The sequence below is a fragment of the Embiotoca jacksoni genome, unplaced genomic scaffold, assembly GCF_022577435.1.
Source record: "Embiotoca jacksoni isolate LCO1_2020_lvr unplaced genomic scaffold, fEmbJac1.0.p SCAF_5, whole genome shotgun sequence".
Lineage (NCBI taxonomy): Eukaryota > Metazoa > Chordata > Actinopteri > Embiotocidae > Embiotoca > Embiotoca jacksoni.
In genome coordinates this window covers 10,320,581-10,346,347 of record NW_027185403.1, presented here as the reverse complement: position 1 = coordinate 10,346,347, position 25,767 = coordinate 10,320,581, and the positions used below count along the sequence as shown (strand labels likewise).

Here is a 25,767-nt window from a genome sequence, read left to right as displayed (position 1 = left end):
CGCGGTCGCCATGATAGTGAATCACTAAAGCAGTTTGCCATTCAAACAGAAGGACAGCCCCGCGAACTGAATCTTACATTAACTGAGAGAAAGGCGATTTCGTTTATTCGTCAAAATACTCCCGGATTTAAAGCTCTAATAAGGGTGAAATGGAGACCTTAATTGCAAACTCGTAAACCAGTGGAAACGTACATTATATCGACTGACGTGCATCAAACGGTAAACAAAAGGACAATCCCGCTGTCCGATGCAACAATGCAGTCACAGAAAAGGTACGTGGCGTTTTTAATTTTCTATTCCTTCGTCCATCATGTAACGGCCTCAGTGACTCATTATTCTATACCCGAGGAAATGAAAGAGGGATCAGTCGTAGCGAACCTCGCTACCGATCTCAGCCTGGATGTTAAAACACTGAATCAGAGGAAGATGCGTCTCGACCTCATCGCCAGCAAGAAATATCTGGATGTGAACAAAGAGACTGGAGAGCTGTATGTTGTGGAGAAGATTGACAGAGAATATATTTGTACTAAAACACTCACTTTGTGCTACTTGAAAATGGAAGTTATACTTGAAAATCCTTTGAGAATATTCAACATAGAACTAGAAATTTTGGACATGAATGACAACGCCCCACAATTTCGACGAGATGCGATTCATTTGGACATTTCTGAGTCAACGTCTGCTGGAGAAAGATTCTCATTGAGCAACGCTGTTGACCCTGACGTTGGAAGCAATTCTGTGAAAACATACTATTTAAGTGAAAGTGAACAGTTTACAATTGAGGTGCAGACAGGAAGAGACGGATCGAAGTTTGCAGATTTAATCTTGAAAAAGACGTTAGATCGGGAGCAGCAGGCTGTTCATAATTTAATACTCACAGCTGTAGATGGAGGAACACCTGCTCGTTCTGGTACTGCCAGTGTTATTGTTCATGTTTTAGACACCAATGATAATGCACCGACATTTGACAAATCAATTTACAACGTAAAAATAATTGAAAATTCTCCCATTGGAAGCCTCGTTATTGATCTCAATGCAACAGACTTAGATGAAGGCTCAAATTCTGATCTAACTTATTCATACAGTTTATATACATCAGAAAAAACACAAGAAACATTTCATCTGAATCCTTCCACTGGTGAAATTACTGTGAAGGGAATGTTGAACTATGAGGATTTCAGGATTTATGATATGGAAATTATAGCAACCGACAAAGGAGCCAATAGTTTATCAGGACAATGTACCATAAAGATTGTAGTTGAAGACATGAATGACAACCACCCAGAAATATCTATTAAATCATTTCAGAGTCCAGTCAATGAAAACATCAAACTAGACACAGTGATAGCTGTAGTTAGTGTCAGTGATAAAGACTCAGGTGATAATGGAGTGGTTGATCTTCATATTCCAGATAATATGCCGTTCAGACTGAGGGAGTCCTCTGATAACTATTATGAATTAGTAGTGTCAGAGCCATTAGACCGTGAGAAGGTCCCAGAATATGACATCACTTTCACTGTCACAGACAGAGGTTCTCCTCCTTTATCTGATAATGAAACTATGACTTTAGAGCTGCTGGATGTTAATGACAATGTTCCACAGTTCCCCCAGTCATTTTATACTATACGTGTGATGGAGAATAACGCACCTGGGGCCTTGCTCAGCTCCCTCACTGCGTTTGACCCTGACCTCCATGAAAACCAGTATCTAGTTTATTTCATCTTAGAGAAGGAGATAGTCAACACCTCCATGTCCATGCTGTTCTCCATCAATCCAGAGAACGGCAATCTTTACGCACTCAAAACTTTTGACTATGAGATTGAGACGGAGTTTCTTTTCCACATCGAGGCCAGAGACTCTGGCTCTCCTCCACTCAGCAGTAACGTGACCGTCCACATCATTATTGTGGACCAGAACGACAACGCTCCGGTTATCGTCTCTCCGTGGCGCGCACATGGCTCGTTGGTGGAGGAGAAGATCCCCAGATCCACCGATAAAGGCTCCCTGGTTGCCAAGGTGATAGCCTTGGACACGGACTCAGTGCACAACTCTCGGATTACCTACCAGTTTCTTCAGGTGACTGACGCCACCTTGTTCAGTCTGGACCAATACAACGGAGAGATCCGGACTATGAGGATGTTCAGTTACAGAGATCCGCGCTACCAGAGGCTGGTTGTTGTTGCCAAGGACAACGGGCAGCCTGCTCTCTCTGCTACAGTCACCATCAAGCTGTCCACAGTGGAGACTGCTGTTAAGACCTACTCTGACATGACCGAGGTGCCTCTGGAATATGACATCTTTTCAGACCTGAACCTGTATCTGGTCATCGGTCTGGGCTCCGTGTCATTTCTCCTGCTGATCACCATACTGGTCACCATCGTGCTCAAGTGTCAGAAACCCAAGAGCAGCAAAGCGGCTCCTCCCTGCAGGAACAGTGTGATCAGTGAGAGGAACTCCACCATCGCAGATTCCACTCTGGTCTCCAACGATGCCTACTGGTACAGTCTGTTTCTAGCAGAGACCAGGAAAGGAAAGATGGTGGTCAGACAGCCTGTGCCAAAGGGCTCCAGATACATCGTGTCCAGTTTACCAAGAGGGACAGGCCTCACAGAGACTAGTGACTCAGCAGCTTCTACTCTGCAGGTAGGAATCCAGTGTATATTTTACATATTATTTATTCATATTCAGTGACATTTCCTCCTCCATTATACATTGTTTTAAGTCATTAAACATAAATCCGTAAAGTTCAAACACAACTTGAGTTGATTTAATAATTCCCCTTTAAATATCTGCTGTGGTCATTCAGTTTTACCCCCCACTGAAACAACGAAAACAAAATTACTATGGAGGTTCATGTTTAACACATTTTAAACAAGTCTCTCAAAACGTCAAGGCTGGCGCTGTTTTGATAGTAAAATACCAGCCCATGACAGCCATGACAGTGAATAGTTCTCATCGGGCATACAGTGAGACAACAGGACAGCTCCGTGGTGCTGAAACTCCAGGCCAAAAACAGACTTTACTTTTTTCACTCAGCAGTTTCCACACTACAGGTAATATATATTGTGAATTTAGATTTGAATATATCATTTATCAACATTAACTGACACTTGATTTCGCATTGTCGATGTTCAAAGATCACAAAGCTTTATCAATCAAAAGGGGTTCTTTTCAGTCACATCTGAAAAAATACGTCAATTCATATTTAACCATTATAATGCATCTCAACGTTTAACCAAGTTTTTTTTTTTTTTTAAGTAAAAGGTGGCGCTGTTTTCTAGAGAAACCACCGAACGTCATGATTGATTTTTTTTTAGTAGTACACATTGAAGCTGCCAGACAGCTCTGCGGAGCTGAAACTGTACTCCGTAAATGCGATTCGGTTTTTCTCGGCACCCCGATAAAATCAGGATTAAAAATTTTGGATTATTTTAAAGATCAAAGACCTAAAAACTAAATTAATAATCGAAAAAAAAAGGACATAATATTGGGTGAATCTCTGTGCACGGACACAATAATGGGACCTTTTCTGACAATGGAGTCTTGCAAAAGGTACGTGCTGGTCATTGTTCTTATCCTGTTTTCCTTCGTTTATCAAATATCGACGGCAGTGACTCATTATTCTATACCCGAGGAAATGAAAGAGGGATCAGTCGTAGCGAACCTCGCTACCGATCTCAGCCTGGATGTTAAAACACTGAATCAGAGGAAGATGCGTCTCGACATCATCGGAAATAAAAAATATCTGGATGTGAACAAAGAAACTGGAGAGCTGTATATCGTGGAGAAGATTGACAGAGAATATATTTGCAACACAAAATCATCGTGCTACCTAAAATTGGAAGTGATACTGGAAAACCCATTGCGAATTTTTAATATTGAAGTGGAAATCCTGGACATGAACGACAACGCCCCGCAATTTCGAAGAGAAACCATATATTTAGATATTTCTGAAGCGACACCAAAAGGAGAGAGATTTTCTCTCAGCAATGCAGTTGATGCGGATGTTGGAATTAATTCAGTGAAAACATATCATCTGAGTACGAGTGAATACTTTAATATTGAAGTTCAGACAGGAAGAGAAGGGTCGAAGTTTGCCGATTTGATTTTAACAAAAATATTAGATCGGGAGCAGCAGGCTGTTCATAATTTAATACTCACAGCTGTAGATGGAGGAACACCTGCTCGTTCTGGTACTGCCAGTGTTATTGTTCGTGTTTTAGACACCAATGATAATGCACCGACATTTGACAAAACAATTTACAATTTTAAAATTACTGAAAATTCTCCCATTGGCAGCCTCGTTATTGATCTAAATGCAACAGACTTCGATGAGGGGTCAAATTCTGATCTAACTTATTCATACAGTTTATATACATCAGAAAAAACACAAGAAACATTTAATCTGAATCCTTCCACTGGTGAAATTACTGTGAAGGGAATGTTGAACTATGAGGACTTCAGGATTTATGATATGGAAATTATAGCAACTGACAAAGGAGCCAATAGTTTATCAGGACAATGTACCATAAAGATTGTAGTTGAAGACATGAATGACAACCACCCAGAAATATCTATTAAATCATTTCAGAGTCCAGTCAATGAAAACATCAAACTAGATACAGTGATAGCTGTCGTTAGTGTCAATGATAAAGACTCTGGTGATAACGGAGTGGTTGATCTTCATGTTCCAGATAATATGCCGTTCAGACTGAGGGAGTCCTCTGATAACTATTATGAATTAGTAGTGTCAGAGCCATTAGACCGTGAGAAGGTCCCAGAATATGACATCACTTTCACCGTCACAGACAGAGGTTCTCCTCCTTTATCTGATAATGAAACTATGACTTTAGAGCTGCTGGATGTTAATGACAATGTTCCACAGTTCCCCCAGTCATTTTATACTATACGTGTGATGGAGAATAACGCACCTGGGGCCTTGCTCAGCTCCCTCACTGCGTTTGACCCTGACCTCCATGAAAACCAGTATCTAGTTTATTTCATCTTAGAGAAGGAGATAGTCAACACCTCCATGTCCATGCTGTTCTCCATCAATCCAGAGAACGGCAATCTTTACGCACTCAAAACTTTTGACTATGAGATTGAGACGGAGTTTCTTTTCCACATCGAGGCCAGAGACTCTGGCTCTCCTCCACTCAGCAGTAACGTGACCGTCCACATCATTATTGTGGACCAGAACGACAACGCTCCGGTTATTGTCTCTCCTTGGCGCGCGCACGGCTCATTGGTGGAGGAGAAGATCCCCAGATCCACCGATAAAGGCTCCCTGGTTGCCAAGGTGATAGCCTTGGACACGGACTCAGTGCACAACTCTCGGATTACCTACCAGTTTCTGCAGGTGACTGACGCCACCTTGTTCAGTCTGGACCAATACAACGGAGAGATCCGGACTATGAGGATGTTCAGTTACAGAGATCCGCGCTACCAGAGGCTGGTTGTTGTTGCCAAGGACAACGGGCAGCCTGCTCTCTCTGCTACAGTCACCATCAAGCTGTCCACAGTGGAGACTGCCGTTAAGACCTACTCTGACATGACCGAGGTGCCTCTGGAATATGACATCTTTTCAGACCTGAACCTGTATCTGGTCATCGGTCTGGGCTCCGTGTCATTTCTCCTGCTGATCACCATACTGGTCACCATCGTGCTCAAGTGTCAGAAACCCAAGAGCAGCAAAGCGGCTCCTCCCTGCAGGAACAGTGTGATCAGTGAGAGGAACTCCACCATCGCAGATTCCACTCTGGTCTCCAACGATGCCTACTGGTACAGTCTGTTTCTAGCAGAGACCAGGAAAGGAAAGATGGTGGTCAGACAGCCTGTGCCAAAGGGCTCCAGATACATCGTGTCCAGTTTACCAAGAGGGACAGGCCTCACAGAGACTAGTGACTCAGCAGCTTCTACTCTGCAGGTAGGAATGCAGTGTATATTTTGTATGTATTATTTCTCAATATTGAGTGACATTGCCTCCCCGATTATACATTGCTTCAAGTCATTAAACTTAATCAGTTAAGTGACTTTTTTTTTTTCATTGAGGATGTTCAAAGGTTCCAAAGCCTTATCAATCATCAGTAATTATTTTCAGTAACATCTGCAAAACGTACTTCTCTTAAGTTCCTATTTATTTAGTAAAATGCTTCTCTACGTGTGTCATATTTAACACAATTTTAAAAAAATTTAAAAAGTGGCGCTGTTTCCTACAGAAACAACCGGACAATGAACGCCATGACAATTATTTTTTTCAGTAGCACACATCGAAGAAGCCGAGCATCTCAGCGGAGCTGAAACCGTACTCCGAAAACGCGATTCTTTTGTTTGTCTTGCCAGATATCCTCGGGATTCAAAAAACAATATGATTATGTTAAAGATCAAAGACCTATAAACACATTTAATTATCGCTGAAAACGGACATTACATTGGGTTATTTCCGTACATAGACACAATAATGGGACCTTTTCTGATAATGGAGTTTTGCAAAAGGTACGTGCTGCTCGTTGTTCTTATTCTGTTTTCCTTCGTTTATCAAATATCGACGGCAGTGACTCATTATTCTATACCCGAGGAAATGAAAGATGGATCAGTCGTAGCGAACCTCGCTACCGATCTCAGCCTGGATGTTAAAACACTGAATCAGAGGAAGATGCGTCTCGACATCATCGGAAACAAAAAATATCTGGATGTGAACAAAGAAACTGGAGAGCTGTATATTGTGGAGAAGATTGACAGAGAATATATTTGCAACACAAAATCTTCAGCGTCTTGCTATCTCAGACTGGAAGTAATACTAGAAAACCCACTAAGGATTTTTAATATAGAAGTAGAAATCCTGGACATGAACGACAACGCCCCGCAATTTCGAAGGGACGCCATTCATTTAGATATATCTGAAGCGACACCAAAAGGAGAGCGATTCTCTCTCAGTAATGCAGTTGATCCTGATGTTGGAACAAACTCAGTTAAAACATACCATCTGAGTGAAAGTGAATACTTTAATATTGAAGTTCAGACTGGAAGGGAAGGTTCAAAGTTTGCAGACTTGATTCTCAAAAAGACATTAGATCGGGAGCAGCAGGCTGTTCATAATTTAATACTCACAGCTGTAGATGGAGGAACACCTGCTCGTTCTGGTACTGCCAGTGTTATTGTTCATGTTTTAGACACAAATGATAATGCACCGACTTTTGACAAAGTCAGTCAGAGTGTACAATTAATGGAAAATTCTCCCATTGGAAGCCTCGTTATTGACCTCAATGCAACAGACTTAGATGAAGGGTCAAATTCTGATCTAACTTATTCATACAGTTTGTATACATCAGAAAAAACACAAGAAACATTTAATCTGAATCCTTCCACTGGTGAAATTACTGTGAAGGGAATGTTGAACTATGAGGACTTCAGGATTTATGATATGGAAATTATAGCAACCGACAAAGGAGCCAATAGTTTATCAGGACAATGTACCATACAAATTTTAATTGAAGACATGAATGACAACCACCCAGAAATATCTATTAAATCATTTCAGAGTCCAGTCAATGAAAACATCAAACTAGACACAGTGATAGCTGTAGTTAGTGTCAATGATAAAGACTCAGGTGATAATGGAGTGGTTGATCTTCATGTTCCAGATAATATGCCGTTCAGACTGAGGGAGTCCTCTGATAACTATTATGAATTAGTAGTGTCAGAGCCATTAGACCGTGAGAAGGTCCCAGAATATGACATCACTTTCACCGTCACAGACAGAGGTTCTCCTCCTTTATCTGATAATGAAACTATGACTTTAGAGCTGCTGGATGTTAATGACAATGTTCCACAGTTCCCCCAGTCATTTTATACTATACGTGTGATGGAGAATAACGCACCTGGGGCCTTGCTCAGCTCCCTCACTGCGTTTGACCCTGACCTCCATGAAAACCAGTATCTAGTTTATTTCATCCTAGAGAAGGAGATAGTCAACACCTCCATGTCCATGCTGTTCTCCATCAATCCAGAGAACGGCAATCTTTACGCACTCAAAACTTTTGACTATGAGATTGAGACGGAGTTTCTTTTCCACATTGAGGCCAGAGACTCTGGCTCTCCTCCACTCAGCAGTAACGTGACCGTCCACATCATTATTGTGGACCAGAACGACAACGCTCCGGTTATTGTGTCTCCGTGGCGCGCGCACGGCTCGTTGGTGGAGGAGAAGATCCCCAGATCCACCGATAAAGGCTCCCTGGTTGCCAAGGTGATAGCCTTGGACACGGACTCAGTGCACAACTCTCGGATTACCTACCAGTTTCTACAGGTGACTGACGCCACCTTGTTCAGTCTGGACCAATACAACGGAGAGATCCGGACTATGAGGATGTTCAGTTACAGAGATCCGCGCTACCAGAGGCTGGTTGTTGTTGCCAAGGACAACGGGCAGCCTGCTCTCTCTGCTACAGTCACCATCAAGCTGTCCACAGTGGAGACTGCCGTTAAGACCTACTCTGACATGACCGAGGTGCCTCTGGAATATGACATCTTTTCAGACCTGAACCTGTATCTGGTCATCGGTCTGGGCTCCGTGTCATTTCTCCTGCTGATCACCATACTGGTCACCATCGTGCTCAAGTGTCAGAAACCCAAGAGCAGCAAAGCGGCTCCTCCCTGCAGGAACAGTGTGATCAGTGAGAGGAACTCCACCATCGCAGATTCCACTCTGGTCTCCAACGATGCCTACTGGTACAGTCTGTTTCTAGCAGAGACCAGGAAAGGAAAGATGGTGGTCAGACAGCCTGTGCCAAAGGGCTCCAGATACATCGTGTCCAGTTTACCAAGAGGGACAGGCCTCACAGAGACTAGTGACTCAGCAGCTTCTACTCTGCAGGTAGGAATGCAGCGTATATTTTGTATGTATCATTTCTCAATATTGAGTGACATATCCTCCCCGATTATACATTGTGTCAAGTCATTAAACTTAATCAGTTAAGTTCATAAACAACATCACTTGATCTAATGATTCAAAATATCTGCAGTGGTCACTCAGTTTTATTGCCAATTGAAACAATTACAAATATGACCATGGAGGATCATGATAAACTAATTTTAAAACCATCTCTCAAAACCTTAAGGGTGGTGCTGTTTTGATAGTGAAATACCAGGCCATTAAAGTCATGATCATGAATAGTTGTCAAAGTGTCAGTGAGACAAGAGGACACCTCCGTGGTGCTGAAACTCCATGGCAAAAACGCGCTGGCCGTTATTTTGACTCAGCAGTTTTCACTCTGCAGTATATTGTGAGTTTATCATTTAGCAACAGTAAGTGACATTTTAATTTTGCATTGAGGATGTTCAAAGGTTCCAAAGCCTTATCAATCAACAGTAATTATTTTCAGTAACATCTGCAAAACGTACTTCTCTTAAGTTCCTATTTATTTAGTAAAATGCTTCTCTACGTGTGTCATATTTAACACAATTTTAAAAAATTTAAAAAGTGGCGCTGTTTCCTACAGAATCCACCGGACAATGAACGCCATGACAATTAATTTTTTCAGTAGCACACATCGAAGAAGCCGAGCATCTCAGCGGAGCTGAAACTGTACTCCGAAAACGCGATTCTTTTGTTTGTCTTGCCAGATATCCTCGGGATTCAAAAAACAATATGATGATGTTAAAGATCAAAGACCTATAAATACATTTAATTATCGCTGGAAACGGATGTTACATCGGGTGAATTTCTGTGCATTGACACAATAATTGGACCTTTTCTGACAATGGAGTCTTGCAAAAGGTACGTGCTGCTCGTTGTTCTTATTCTGTTTTCCTTCGTTTATCAAATAACGACCTCAGTGACTCACTATTCTATACCCGAGGAAATGAAAGATGGATCAGTCGTAGCGAACCTCGCTACCGATCTCAGCCTGGATGTTAAAACACTGAATCAGAGGAAGATGCGTCTTGATATCATCGCCAACAAAAAATATCTGGATGTGAACAAAGAGACTGGAGAGCTGTATGTTGTGGAGAAGATTGACAGAGAATATATTTGTCCAAGCAAGTCGTCAGCGTCTTGTTATCTCAAACTGGAAGTGATACTGGAAAACCCGGTTCGAATTTTTAATATAGAAGTAGAAATCCTGGACATGAACGACAACGCCCCGCAATTTCGGAGAGACACCATACATTTAGATATATCTGAAGCGACACCAAAAGGAGAGCGATTCTCTCTCAGTAATGCAGTTGATCCTGATGTTGGAACGAATTCAGTGAAAACATATCATCTGAGTGAAAGTGAATACTTTAATATTGAAGTTCAGACAGGTAGAGACGGATCGAAGTTTGCTGATTTGATCTTAAAAAAGGCTTTAGATCGGGAGCAGCAGGCTGTTCATAATTTAATACTCACAGCTGTAGATGGAGGAACACCTGCTCGTTCTGGTACTGCCAGTGTTATTGTTCGTATTTTGGACACCAATGATAATGTTCCTACTTTTGAAAAAGTCCGTCAGAGTGTACAATTAATGGAAAATTCTCCCATTGGAAGCCTCGTTATTGATCTCAATGCAACGGACTTAGATGAAGGGTCAAATTCTGATATAACTTATTCATACAGTTTATATACATCAGAAAAAACACAAGAAACATTTCATCTGAATCCTTCCACTGGTGAAATTACTGTGAAGGGAATGTTGAACTATGAGGACTTCAGGATTTATGATATGGAAATTATAGCAACCGACAAAGGAGCCAATAGTTTATCAGGACAATGTACCATAAAGATTGTAGTTGAAGACATGAATGACAACCACCCAGAAATATCTATTAAATCATTTCAGAGTCCAGTCAATGAAAACATCAAACTAGATACAGTGATAGCTGTCGTTAGTGTCAATGATAAAGACTCAGGTGATAATGGAGTGGTTGATCTTCATGTTCCAGATAATATGCCGTTCAGACTGAGGGAGTCCTCTGATAACTATTATGAATTAGTAGTGTCAGAGCCATTAGACCGTGAGAAGGTCCCAGAATATGACATCACTTTCACCGTCACAGACAGAGGTTCTCCTCCTTTATCTGATAATGAAACTATGACTTTAGAGCTGCTGGATGTTAATGACAATGTTCCACAGTTCCCCCAGTCATTTTATACTATACGTGTGATGGAGAATAACGCACCTGGGGCCTTGCTCAGCTCCCTCACTGCGTTTGACCCTGACCTCCATGAAAACCAGTATCTAGTTTATTTCATCCTAGAGAAGGAGATAGCCAACACCTCCATGTCCATGCTGTTCTCCATCAATCCAGAGAACGGCAATCTTTACGCACTCAAAACTTTTGACTATGAGATTGAGACGGAGTTTCTTTTCCACATCGAGGCCAGAGACTCTGGCTCTCCTCCACTCAGCAGTAACGTGACCGTCCACATCATTATTGTGGACCAGAACGACAACGCTCCCGTTATTGTGTCTCCGTGGCGCGCTCACGGCTCGTTGGTGGAGGAGAAGATCCCCAGATCCACTGATAAAGGCTCCCTGGTTGCCAAGGTGATAGCCTTGGACACGGACTCAGTGCACAACTCTCGGATTACCTACCAGTTTCTGCAGGTGACTGATGCCACCTTGTTCAGTCTGGACCAATACAACGGAGAGATCCGGACTATGAGGATGTTCAGTTACAGAGATCCGCGCTACCAGAGGCTGGTTGTAGTTGCCAAGGACAACGGGCAGCCTGCTCTCTCTGCTACAGTCACCATCAAGCTGTCCACAGTGGAGACTGCCGTTAAGACCTACTCTGACATGACCGAGGTGCCTCTGGAATATGACATCTTTTCAGACCTGAACCTGTATCTGGTCATCGGTCTGGGCTCCGTGTCATTTCTCCTGCTGATCACCATACTGGTCACCATCGTGCTCAAGTGTCAGAAACCCAAGAGCAGCAAAGCGGCTCCTCCCTGCAGGAACAGTGTGATCAGTGAGAGGAACTCCACCATCGCAGATTCCACTCTGGTCTCCAACGATGCCTACTGGTACAGTCTGTTTCTAGCAGAGACCAGGAAAGGAAAGATGGTGGTCAGACAGCCTGTGCCAAAGGGCTCCAGATACATTGTGTCCAGTTTACCGAGAGGGACAGGACTCACAGAGACTAGTGACTCAGCAGCTTCTACTCTGCAGGTAGGAATTAAAAGTTAAGTTTTATATCTATTATTTATTAATATTAAGTGACATTTCCTCCCCCATTCTCCAATGTTTGAAGTCATTAAACTAAATTGGCTCGGATCAGAAAGAACCTGAATTTATCTCATGATTCCCTCTGAAAATATCTGCTTCATGACTCAGTTTTATCCCCCACTGAAACAAACAACTAAATCTCTATGGAGGTTCATTTTAAACTAATTTAAAACCGCCTCTCAAAGGCTGGAAGGTGGCGCTGTTTTGTTAATAAATTGCCAGGCCATTAAAGCCATGACAGTAGTTGTCATCGGGCATATAGTGAGACAACAGTATAGCACCGTGGTGCTGAAAGCCCATAGGGAAAACGCCTTTGCCTTTTTCTTGTTTTTTTTTTAGCCGGGATTTATCTTCGGAAATAAAACTTTATGCATATTTTTGGGATCAAATACGGAAGAGCAGAGCTGAATATTGCTTTAAGATCACGTCATATCATACGAACTACGGCAAACCCTCACACACGAAACATGTCTTTCGTAACAATGGAGTCTTGCAGAAGGTACGTGCTGCTCGCTGTTCTGTTTTTTCTTGTTCGAAACATATCGACCTCAGTTACTCATTATTCTATACCAGAAGAATTAAAAGAAGGATCAGTTGTCGCAAATCTTGCGACCGATCTCAGCCTGGATGTTACGACACTGACAAAGAGGAAGATGCGTCTTGATATCATCGCCAACAAAAAATATCTGGACATTAACAAAGAGACTGGGGAGCTGTACATTGTTGAGAAGATCGACAGGGAACATATTTGTACAACTAAATGGTCGTCATCGTGCTATCTAAAACTGGAAATAACACTTGAAAACCCATTACGTATCTTTAATATAGAATTAGAAGTATTAGATATGAATGACAACGCCCCGCAATTTCGAAGAGACGCCATACATTTAGATATATCTGAAGCGACACCAAAAGGAGAGCGATTTTCTCTCAGCAATGCAGTTGATCCTGATGTTGGAACGAATTCAGTGAAAACATACCATCTGAGCGAAAGTGAATACTTTAATATTGAAGTTCAGACAGGTAGAGACGGATCGAAGTTTGCAGATTTGATCTTAAAAAAGACGTTAGATCGGGAGCAGCAGGCTGTTCATAATTTAATACTCACAGCTGTAGATGGAGGAACACCTGCTCGCTCTGGTACTGCCAGTGTTATTGTTCATGTTTTAGACACCAATGATAATGCACCTACTTTTGACAAATCAATTTACAATGTTAAGATAATGGAAAATTCTCCCATTGGAAGCCTCGTTATTGATCTAAATGCAACGGACTTAGATGAAGGGTCAAATTCTGATCTAACTTATTCATACAGTTTATATACATCAGAAAAAACACAAGAAACATTTAATCTGAATCCTTCCACTGGTGAAATTACTGTGAAGGGAATGTTGAACTATGAGGACTTCAGGATTTATGATATGGAAATTATAGCAACCGACAAAGGAGCCAATAGTTTATCAGGACAATGTACCATAAAGATTGTAGTTGAAGACATGAATGACAACCACCCAGAAATATCTATTAAATCATTTCAGAGTCCAGTCAATGAAAACATCAAACTAGATACAGTGATAGCTGTCGTTAGTGTCAATGATAAAGACTCAGGTGATAATGGTGTGGTTGATCTTCATGTTCCAGATAATATGCCGTTCAGACTGAGGGAGTCCTCTGATAACTATTATGAATTAGTAGTGTCAGAGCCATTAGACCGTGAGAAGGTCCCAGAATATGACATCACTTTCACCGTCACAGACAGAGGTTCTCCTCCTTTATCTGATAATGAAACTATGACTTTAGAGCTGCTGGATGTTAATGACAATGTTCCACAGTTCCCCCAGTCATTTTATACTATACGTGTGATGGAGAATAACGCACCTGGGGCCTTGCTCAGCTCCCTCACTGCGTTTGACCCTGACCTCCATGAAAACCAGTATCTAGTTTATTTCATCTTAGAGAAGGAGATAGTCAACACCTCCATGTCCATGCTGTTCTCCATCAATCCAGAGAACGGCAATCTTTACGCACTCAAAACTTTTGACTATGAGATTGAGACGGAGTTTCTTTTCCACATCGAGGCCAGAGACTCTGGCTCTCCTCCACTCAGCAGTAACGTGACCGTCCACATCATTATTGTGGACCAGAACGACAACGCTCCGGTTATTGTGTCTCCGTGGCGCGCGCACGGCTCGTTGGTGGAGGAGAAGATCCCCAGATCCACCGATAAAGGCTCCCTGGTTGCCAAGGTGATAGCCTTGGACACGGACTCAGTGCACAACTCTCGGATTACCTACCAGTTTCTGCAGGTGACCGACGCCACCTTGTTCAGTCTGGACCAATACAACGGAGAGATCCGGACTATGAGGATGTTCAGTTACAGAGATCCGCGCTACCAGAGGCTGGTTGTTGTTGCCAAGGACAACGGGCAGCCTGCTCTCTCTGCTACAGTCACCATCAAGCTGTCCACAGTGGAGACTGCCGTTAAGACCTACTCTGACATGACCGAGGTGCCTCTGGAATATGACATCTTTTCAGACCTGAACCTGTATCTGGTCATCGGTCTGGGCTCCGTGTCATTTCTCCTGCTGATCACCATACTGGTCACCATCGTGCTCAAGTGTCAGAAACCCAAGAGCAGCAAAGCGGCTCCTCCCTGCAGGAACAGTGTGATCAGTGAGAGGAACTCCACCATCGCAGATTCCACTCTGGTCTCCAACGATGCCTACTGGTACAGTCTGTTTCTAGCAGAGACCAGGAAAGGAAAGATGGTGGTCAGACAGCCTGTGCCAAAGGGCTCCAGATACATCGTGTCCAGTTTACCAAGAGGGACAGGCCTCACAGAGACTAGTGACTCAGCAGCTTCTACTCTGCAGGTAGGAGAAAACCATCTATTTAACATGTGCAACACCTGGATGTGCTCATTGAATATCGATCAAGTCTATTCACAAGTAAAAAACAGTACACCTCGCCTCCTCTCGGCTTTCAGTGATTCAGAATTTGTACTTTCTTCAGTTTCTTAAGTTACTTAGTGAATGCCAAAAATGAACATAAGAATGCAGTCATGGACAATAAAATTATGTCGCATGAATTCATATTTTTTGGTATTCTTGATATCCACAAGAAAATTGTTTTTGTGGTTTTACATAGGAAAAAAACACCTCAATAGATTTGTACATCTCCTCTCCTGGCATTGACTAAAACCCCTAAACTCACCGTAGTAAAATGCACATTTAGTGGATTTTTCCAAGAAAAAAAATCCCTAATACCTTAAAGTGGCTTAGATGTAAATTCACACCTTTGTTTTCAAACAGTATAGCCACAATTTTATGCATACGCATAGTCTCCCCCTACACCCACCCCTCTGTTGCTGGCCTGCAGCTCAAGCAGGCAGCTTGATGACATAAAAAGCCTCACCCTGCAAGTTGACAGGATTGGTTCGGTAGGTATGCGATGTATGAAACCCTGGCTGTCTGAATCTGTTTTGTTGAGGCTGTCAGACTGTCACTGCAGTGTCAAAACAGAAATGCTCAGGCATGATATTGCCTGCTTATTTTGCTCTTGAAATGTCTTGTAGCATATGTAAAACACCACATGAACATTTTGACATGGTTTTAAACTTTATTTGCACCGGAGGATGTCTTAAAGCTTCTCACTGGAGCTCTATAATAACAGGCTGGTTTGTGTCCGAGACTTTAACTGGCGCTGATATCAGTGGCCCTCCCTATAATTGCCTCACTCTTTTCTGAGTGATGCGTGCCGAGGCCAGCTACAGGTTTTGTTTGGTCTCGTAGCTTACGAGCTCTGTTGTGGAATGCCTGATTGGTGGCTTATTCTGCATAGATTGTTGAACAGTGTGCAGTGCTGAGGGTGGAGATTTGTCATGAATGTAAATTTGTGATGTCGCAAACTTACAGAAGTCCAAATTGCTCATCCAGACAGCACAGGTGCTGAATACGGGCTGTGTACATTTCTCTGTGGACAGAACATTTGGAAACTTTCACGGTGTATAGCCCTTTGACCTTCTCTATAAGCAAAACAGAAACTGTAATTTGATTTTATACAATATAGGACTTTTAAACTTGCTGTCAGGTACATTTTAATTGAATCTCCATATACTTTTGAGGTTTGCAGTGCTCCTGAAGTCCCAAAAAGTGATACTTTTATCCTGTGCAACAAGTTATTATCTTGTGGAAAAAAGTTTATATCCGGTGTAAACAAGGTATATCTTGTGTGAACAGGTTTTTTATTTTGTGTGAAAAAAGTTTTTATCTAGTTGAATAGAGTTAATATCTTGTGCGTACAAGATAATTTATTATAAATTAATTGTGTGTGTCCGATAAGATTTTCCCTCAAGGTGACTTTTTATTCTCGTGCGCAAGATACTTAACTTGTTTCCATGAGATAAATAGTGTGCACAAGATAAAAATAAAATACATATCAGGTTACGGGACATGGGTAACTGAGGAAATTGAACGCGAAATCTGATCATCTTTATCCTCTGACATTTTTCTTGTGATTTCAGCTGTTTTTTTATTTGAAATCGTTCGGTATTGTAAGAAGAAATTAGGCAGCATGTGGGGCACACTAATAGTAAATTAAGTAAAAAATAATAATAAACAGACATATTCATCATACACGCAGACACGTTTGATGTTATAATGTTCAGTACTGTTTTTACAGCGCAGACGCTCGTGCGTAAAACTCGCGGAACACGAAGGAAAGAGGATACAATAATACAAACCCTTTGCTTTTATAATCACTACCTGTGACAAACAGAATGAAACAAAACCCTTATAGAAAAAAAAAAGTAAACATATAATGGCAGAAAAGTAAAAAGTACGCGTTATGTTGTCAGTACTCCACGTTGAACCCAAATAATAATAATAGACCATTTTATACTGCGATCAATTCCACTCAGTCTCTACCGTAGTTTAAAAACTTTTACTGTGTTTAAGAAAGTTGCAAATGCTGCACAATTTTACCATCGTCGCTGCACCCCGGATAAAGACACTCACTCATGAGGTCATCGTTCTCGCGATAGTCTATTGGAGGAAGGACAGTCAGTACTTGTATTAAATGCACGTCACTCCGAATGAAGAAACGCGTTCTTTTACGATCCCCGTTTCGTTTGTTCATTGAATGAGGACGCGGTTTATCGTCTTATCAGTACATTTCAAGACGTTACATACGGAATGTTCACGATGGCGCATCGTGTCCGACAGACTTTCCGGATGCGGTACGTTTCCATATTTCTCTTTCTGTCTGCCATTATTAACACTGTGTGGACCGTCACCCATTATTCTGTTCCCGAAGAAATGGATGAAGGATCTGTCGTTGCAAATCTAGCAACTGATTTGCGGTTAGATGTGAAGACGCTGAGTGAAAGAAAAATGCGCATTGATGTAGTCGCCAATAAGAAATACCTCGACATCAACAAGGACACGGGAGAGCTGTTAATTTTAGAACGGATTGATAGAGAGTTTCTGTGCCCAGTGAAAACCACGTCCTGCTTTCTTAAATTAGACGCTACGATTGAAAATCCGATACGAATGTTTAATATCGAGGTGGAAATCTTGGATATTAATGACAACGCTCCTCATTTTCGTCGGGGAACGATGCATTTGGACATATCTGAATCAAGTCCCGTTGGAGAGAGATTTTCACTGAATAATGCTGTAGATTCAGATGTTGGAACAAATTCTGTGAAAAATTACCACCTGAGCTCGAGCGAATATTTCTCTGTTGAAATTCAGACCGGGAGAGATGGGACAAAGTTTGCTGACTTGATATTGAAAAAAGCTTTAGACCGAGAGCAGCAGGCGGTGCATAATCTATTCCTTACTGCTGTGGACGGTGGAGTCCCCACGCGCACAGGTACAGCCAGCGTCATTGTTCGCGTGCTTGATGTGAATGACAACGCCCCTTCATTCGACAAAGAAAAATACGTCGTAGATGTGATGGAAAACTCTCCGATTGGCAGTCTAGTAATTAAACTGAATGCCACTGACTTAGATGAAGGGTCAAACTCTGATATTATTTATTCATATAGTTTGTATACATCAGAGAGAACACAAACAGTGTTTAACTTGAATCCAGTAAATGGTGAAATCAGAGTAAAAGAGATGATAAACTATGAAGATTTTAAACTTTATGAAATGGAGGTTATAGCCAGCGATAAGGGGCCTAACTCCTTATCTGGACAGTGTAAACTGACAATACAGGTGACAGATATGAATGACAACCACCCAGAAATTTCCATCAAGTCATTTCAAAGTCCAATAAAAGAAAATGAGCCTGTGGACACAGTGATAGCTGTAGTTAGTGTCAGTGATAAAGACTCAGGTGATAATGGAGTGGTTGATCTTCATGTTCCAGATAATATGCCGTTCAGACTGAGGGAGTCCTCTGATAACTATTATGAATTAGTAGTGTCAGAGCCATTAGACCGTGAGAAGGTCCCAGAATATGACATCACTTTCACCGTCACAGACAGAGGTTCTCCTCCTTTATCTGATAATGAAACTATGACTTTAGAGCTGCTGGATGTTAATGACAATGTTCCACAGTTCCCCCAGTCATTTTATACTATACGTGTGATGGAGAATAACGCACCTGGGGCCTTGCTCAGCTCCCTCACTGCGTTTGACCCTGACCTCCATGAAAACCAGTATCTAGTTTATTTCATCTTAGAGAAGGAGATAGTCAACACCTCCATGTCCATGCTGTTCTCCATCAATCCAGAGAACGGCAATCTTTACGCACTCAAAACTTTTGACTATGAGATTGAGACGGAGTTTCTTTTCCACATCGAGGCCAGAGACTCTGGCTCTCCTCCACTCAGCAGTAACGTGACCGTCCACATCATTATTGTGGACCAGAACGACAACGCTCCGGTTATTGTGTCTCCGTGGCGCGCGCACGGCTCGTTGGTGGAGGAGAAGATCCCCAGATCCACCGATAAAGGCTCCCTGGTTGCCAAGGTGATAGCCTTGGACACGGACTCAGTGCACAACTCTCGGATTACCTACCAGTTTCTGCAGGTGACCGACGCCACCTTGTTCAGTCTGGACCAATACAACGGAGAGATCCGGACTATGAGGATGTTCAGTTACAGAGATCCGCGCTACCAGAGGCTGGTTGTTGTTGCCAAGGACAACGGGCAGCCTGCTCTCTCTGCTACAGTCACCATCAAGCTGTCCACAGTGGAGACTGCCGTTAAGACCTACTCTGACATGACCGAGGTGCCTCTGGAATATGACATCTTTTCAGACCTGAACCTGTATCTGGTCATCGGTCTGGGCTCCGTGTCATTTCTCCTGCTGATCACCATACTGGTCACCATCGTGCTCAAGTGTCAGAAACCCAAGAGCAGCAAAGCGGCTCCTCCCTGCAGGAACAGTGTGATCAGTGAGAGGAACTCCACCATCGCAGATTCCACTCTGGTCTCCAACGATGCCTACTGGTACAGTCTGTTTCTAGCAGAGACCAGGAAAGGAAAGATGGTGGTCAGACAGCCTGTGCCAAAGGGCTCCAGATACATCGTGTCCAGTTTACCAAGAGGGACAGGCCTCACAGAGACTAGTGACTCAGCAGCTTCCACTTTGCAGGTATAAATGGTCGCTCACTTCACTGCAGTTTAAATCAACACTTATCCACAAAAATTTGTGTGGAAAAAAAAATATCGCCAAATACAGTTCAGATATTTCATTACCTCGGCTTTTATCTGAAGTGCTTTGGAAATGTCTTTCGTGCATAAACTCTGGCTTGTGTTAATATAGTAAAAACATTTTTTAGAAAAAGGAGGAAATAACTGAAATTTACATTTTAAATTCTAATTTTGAGGAGAATGTATCCACTGCACCACACTTGCAACATTGAGAAAAAGTAAATACATGCAATCACTATACACGCTATGGCAGTACCACACAGTGTATAAACCCACACTTGTAATTTTTTGCTGTACCTCAGTTGTTGTATGTGTTGTAGAATAACGATCCTTTCTGATTTCAGTTCTCATGTGTGTAAATTGCTTACAGTAATCATTAAATATCTTTCATGTCACTCAAACTGTCCATAAGGTACTGTAAAAATTTATCTAAAATATCAGTTTTTAAAAAAATCAGGTATCAAGTAAAAATACAATTAAGAAACCAGCCCTCAATATAACCCTTAAAATTGAACCAGCAGGAAAATCTATATCTTTGCTTACCATGCTACAAAAAACATCTATCATAAAATGATAGGTAAAACAGCACATTCAGTTTATGATTTAAATAAAGACTAAAAGAGGAGGGGATGCACCTGAGTGGCAACTTCAATTGAAAATGTGCTTTTTTGACATTTTTGTGTAAAACTTGGTTTGTGGTCTGTATATCAGTGGAATGTCTGTGTCTGAATTGTTATGTTCACAAAGGAAAACAGAATCAAGTTTACAAAGTAACAGAAAACTTCACAAAAACATCCTATAACATCTCTTTAAATTTTTTTTTTTTTTTTTTAAGTCTGCCAATATTAATCCTTTTTCTTAATAATCTGTTAATGGTTACACACAGGGTTTGTTGAATTGGACAGTCAGGAAATGTATGGCGTTTTTTGTGCTCTTCACCTTTGATACCTTTCATTTTCCAGGGTCATTTAAGCTGAGACCATAAATGTTGACCTGCAGTATCTATCTATCTATCTATCTATCTATCTATCTATCTATCTATCTATCTATCTATCTATCTATCTGTCTATCTGTCTGTCTGTCTGTCTGTCTGTCTATATCTCTAACAGTATCTGTCTGGTATCTATGTGTCTGTATCTATCTTTGTATTATGTTGTCATTGTATCACCATCTTTTTACGGTATTGCTCTCTCTCTCTCTCTGTTTCAGAGGGTAAGTACGCTGCTCAATGAACAAACTATTTTATTGCTAAATGTTAAACTGCTTTTACCCACTTTTCCAGAACTCATCATAACACGGTGCAGTATTTGTTATAATGGTTCACACTAACCATGCTTATTCTACAGTATTTTTTGAAGATAACATTTCATTTATAGTGCGTCGACTCAACTCTGATCGTAGGACACATACACAAAGAATCCTTTTTATTGCTTGCAATGACCTGACCATTGAATTGCTTGTTTTTTTTCTCCCCACTCTAAAGTACCCTAAATGAAGGAAGTCCACTCTGCAGCTGGAGGTATGCAGGAGTCTCACTCCCCCATCCCAGATAACCTTTTATTAATTACGTTGCAGAATTTAGTGTCTGAATTGTTTTTTGTGTTTGTTTTGTTGTCAGTGGATGTTTTTTCATTTTTTATTATCTTGTCTTGTTTAATTTTAACTCAAGAAGAAGATTTTTTTTTTTACTTGCAAAGGTCCACTCACTAAACATCACAAGCAGTTTGCCAAGTCTTCTGTGTTTGCTCTTCATGCCTCTATTTGGGTAACTGTTAATCACATTAGAGTGTCATCCTAAAAAAGATTTATTAAAAACTATAAAATCTAACTGGCAGAATAATTAAAAATGCATCAGTCAGCATTTCAGGAATATATACCCTCCCCGAATGTTTTCTGCAATTTGACATATCTTAAAAAAATATAATTACCTTGATTGATCTCAGAAGACCAAGACATTGGGCAATAATAATCTTAATGGCTGAAAAGTTGTTTGTGGTCTTGCAGACAATTAAGCTAACATGGTGATTCAGATTAAAAAGTATTAACACACTATTCCGGTCCTAGTCATTACTTTTGCTGAACAAAGTGACAGTCATGTATCTGAGCCACAACTCTGAATTCTGGACTCAGAAAAAAAAAAAAAAAAATCCTTCACTTCAACTCAGTGTTGCCATTTCCTGGCTTTGCATTTTCACAATCTGGCTCTTACTGTTATAACATGTGATGAAAGTATTGATAGGTTTTTAATTGAATCACTATGTTCTCAAAAAGGATGCTGTGCATGTGAATATTAATCTGTGTTCATCACCTACTGACCCATCACTAATTAATTAGGCGTATATCCTAGTTATGGATGTTTGTAAGTGGAATTGGACTGTGTTGTTTCTGTCTGATTGGGTAGGTTCAAGCTTTAATTCGACTGTATGTTATTGACTTCACAGAATGACACTTGAACATGAATCATACTGTCTTCCTGTAGTCTGAATTGTGACCTAATTCTTTGTGCAGACGAGGCGCAAAGAGAAACCAGTCACACAGTTACCTAGCAACCACTCTCCTTCACCTAATCTTGGAGCATGGTATTCATTGATAGATCTGTCACCTCCCCACTATATGTTCAAGGATCCGCCCAATCCCTCCACCGTCTCTGTCCTCTGCCTGAAGCCCCTCTCTGAGCGACAGACGTCGGATGCATGAGATATGTCAGTTTGGCCAGTCACACGGCTCTCAGAGCTCTGGTTCCTTTCCAAATTTGTGTAACTCTCTTGTCTCGTTTACAGGAATCCACCACCAGCAGCAGCAGCAGTTCCACATAAGGCCACCCCTCCAGATGTGTACTGGATTGACGCTGACAGGAAAAGCCTCACAGAGGAAAGAAGATATATCCCAAACCATAACCCCCACCCCCCACCCCCACCCCCCGAATGTCCATCCTGCTCAGTCTCGTCCATGTTCCTCACAATATATATATATGTCATGGTATAACACCAATGGACTATGGTGGCTAATCAAAAACATGACCCTACCCCTCTCTTTCTTTGAGCACATGAAAAGCCAATCAACAATGCCTCTCTGCCCATTTAATATGCATGATAAGACTGCATGGCCTCAACCACACCACAGGACTGCCACACAAAAATATTTTCAAGAGGAGATACTCACAAAGAAACGGACTGAATTGAATATTGTACCACTGGCTATTCAAAGAAGCCACAAGGACTATACGAGTGGACATGGGAATGTTGAAACGCCTTTAAGAGATGGTTTTTCATCTCTAAAAGAGAAACACGTGTTGGATATTACATTTTTAACCTTTGTGCTTTGTCTTGCTCCATAACAGCATTGATGTGTAATATATGACTTAACTAAGAAGTGAAACAGCACAATTAACTAAATGTCAGAAAAGCACCGAACTACAATTTTAAAGTATGAAATGAAAGGGTATCATCAGTATTTTATAAATGTGATAACTTCTAGTGCTTTTATGTTTTGTACTTGACTTTGTGCTTTATATGTGTGCTAGGCCTAAATGTATAAATGAATACTGAGAAATTAAATCAACAAGTAAATCAAACAGATAAGAGTGAGGCCTTTAGCCATCATGCCTTTCAGTTGTTTTTGCATGGAATAATCAAAGTACTTTGATGGCTTTAGATATTTTATGATACTGGGTGAATCCATTTTCTGCAGATAAATTTCATCTTTGTTTCTTTTTTCAAAACAAGATGGGAGTTTACGTTCTAATGGGACCACGATGATAGAGTGCAGGAGTGTACTTTGTTATAAACATGTTAAGAAAAGGTTAAGAAATCTTTAACGTCATTCTTGTTTCCTAGTTTAGACGAGTGGAAAACATCTGTTCGCAGAGTTATTTCTATGGATTCTGAAAGTTAAGTGTACTCACAGCTTGAACTGCAGTGCACAGTGTGCTTGAATGTTTTGTCCACTGCTGGAAAATGAGTCTTGGGTTTGGTCTTTGAAATGTCTCCTTATGAGTACTGTATATACACAACAAACTCTACCATGTGCTTTCACTTTTATATCTCTGTTCCTTAATTTCAATGTGTATTGCAATTGTGTAACTCAGAGCTGAACATTTAATGCTTACTTTACAATACTGATACAACCTAAAGGTGTTTGATTTCACCCAATGAAGCTGTTCTCATGTATGTTACAGACTGCTGTATGTATCTGCATATGCAACACAAATTGGGATACAGATATACCTCCCTTATAGAGTATATCATATGTCTGTGTATATAAACATGTCTTTCATTTTCAAGAACAGTCCTTTTGCAACTTTTTAATGTGAACAAAACTGTGGAACTCATGTGCCATCCGATTTATGAGCTAATCAGACATCATGTAGTCAAACTCTTTAGCACAGCTCACATTTCATTACTTGTAAGAAGCTGTAATGTGTCAAAGGCAAACATATAGAGTAAGTGCTTTTGTACAGTGGTACTTTTATGGTGAAACATATAGTATTGTGTAATGTGAGATAATTGTATGCTTTGGCCGGTCTGTATGATTTATTAAATACTAAAGCAAACTAAATGCTGAAGTTTCTGAGTTTTGATATGAAATACAAGTCAAACTACATTTATGATGACAGTGTTAATGCTAAAGTATTAAAGGCCTACTTTACATCATTATAATTTCTGTCCCACCTTTTCCAGCTACCAACTTGCTGCAGTTTTATGTCAGTGATACCTTTTATTTGTTGTTAGTGACGACGAGTTGTTAGTGTGTCTTATTTCTACAACAACTCCAGAGGTGCTCCTGGCCTGAGAGCAGTATTAGACTGATCAATATAATTTTCCTGTCTGAGTCAGTTTACGGGACAGTGAGTTGCTGAAACACATACAATGCAGTACAGAGTATGGCAGTGTTCAATGCTGGGGGTTTGTTGGTTTTGCTGATTCAGAGGTTATCTAGTCTTGGGGGGGGGGGGGGGGGGGGTAATTTCTTAGTTGATACTGTGGCTCACATCGTGAGTTGCTTAAGGGATAGCTGTTCTGCAAGATTGCATTATCAATTAATGAAGAAGATGCTGTTGATACTCTACACAAGAAGACTATACAGATATGAAGGGAACCCAGCTTTAATTCAATATGAACTGTTCTCGAAACAAAGTACAGATAAGTAGCCTGGGGTTATAGATATAAAAGCATTAAACTGACAAAAGATCACCTCACACAACACCTGGTTTTCTTTAAGGGGGATCAGTTGTTGTATGTGCATGTAGATAATTACTTGTTGGATGAAAATGGCAGTAATTTTATTTAAGGTCGTAAATTCTCTCCCTGCAAGATTTTATATGAAACATGAATCTGTTCATGCCCTATCAGAAAATGTGACATACAATGGTATTCACAATGTTTGCATATTAAAACAGTAATAAATATGACAAATCTGTGTCTTGCACAATAGAATATGGCAGTATGTTCTGGCGATAATTTCTTGCTCTCATTCTTTCAGTGACTGTCATCTTCTTGAGGCTTATTCTCACTGATAACAGCTCTTGGCTGTATTTCAGGGAGAATATAAACACTATCAGACAGACTGAAGTCTGTAAAGACAGGCATTTTGTCCTGTCATGTCTTCCTGTTTATGCTATTTATTTTCAGTTCAAGTTCTGTTTAGGCGTTATAAGCCATAAAATCTAGGGTGTAAGGTATTTGCTTAAAGCCCAAAACATTCTAATCATTGCAAAAAGTAGACCTTTCTGCAGGCAGCTCTGACATAGTGTCTATTTTTATGTTTGTTACGTTTTCAACACAAGAATGTAAGTATTATTTCAAAAGAAAATCACTGTTATATTTAAGTCCTATAAAACATAAATAATGCACTTAAATGGAATGTTATATGGTAAATTGTATTTTG

The 25,767-nt window shown here is 40.9% G+C and overlaps 4 protein-coding genes across 8 annotated transcripts; all 4 read left to right on the top strand.

Moving 5' to 3' along the window:
- The first annotated feature begins 65 nt into the window (after positions 1-65).
- Positions 66-2,706, top strand: LOC138211760 (protocadherin alpha-C2-like). Its single transcript, XM_069171875.1, has one exon. It carries the CDS (start codon positions 256-258, stop codon positions 2,689-2,691), a length of 2,436 nt encoding a protein of 811 aa, XP_069027976.1. The 5' UTR covers positions 66-255; the 3' UTR covers positions 2,692-2,706.
- Positions 2,707-3,315: 609 nt separating this feature from the next.
- Positions 3,316-6,028, top strand: LOC138211611 (protocadherin alpha-C2-like). The gene has a single exon (XM_069171581.1). It carries the CDS (start codon positions 3,518-3,520, stop codon positions 6,026-6,028), a length of 2,511 nt encoding a protein of 836 aa, XP_069027682.1. The 5' UTR covers positions 3,316-3,517.
- A 242-nt stretch (positions 6,029-6,270) lies between these two features.
- LOC138211757 (protocadherin alpha-C2-like) lies at positions 6,271-8,992 on the top strand. The gene has a single exon (XM_069171872.1). The coding sequence runs from the start codon at positions 6,461-6,463 to the stop codon at positions 8,975-8,977; it is 2,517 nt and encodes an 838-aa protein (XP_069027973.1). The 5' UTR covers positions 6,271-6,460; the 3' UTR covers positions 8,978-8,992.
- A 528-nt stretch (positions 8,993-9,520) lies between these two features.
- Positions 9,521-24,438, top strand: LOC138211756 (protocadherin alpha-C2-like). 5 transcript variants are annotated; one of them, XM_069171871.1, is made up of 3 exons: positions 9,521-12,158; positions 21,365-21,400; positions 22,662-24,438. In XM_069171871.1, the coding sequence occupies exons 1-2, from the start codon at positions 9,762-9,764 to the stop codon at positions 21,374-21,376; spliced, it is 2,409 nt and encodes an 802-aa protein (XP_069027972.1). In that variant the 5' UTR covers positions 9,521-9,761; the 3' UTR covers positions 21,377-21,400; positions 22,662-24,438. The 5 variants fall into 5 exon arrangements, with proteins under 5 accessions (XP_069027972.1, XP_069027968.1, XP_069027967.1 ...); XM_069171867.1 differs by lacking the exon at positions 9,521-12,158 and adding an exon at positions 12,205-15,088; XM_069171870.1 differs by lacking the exon at positions 9,521-12,158 and adding an exon at positions 15,113-19,822.
- The last annotated feature ends 1,329 nt before the right edge of the window (positions 24,439-25,767 follow it).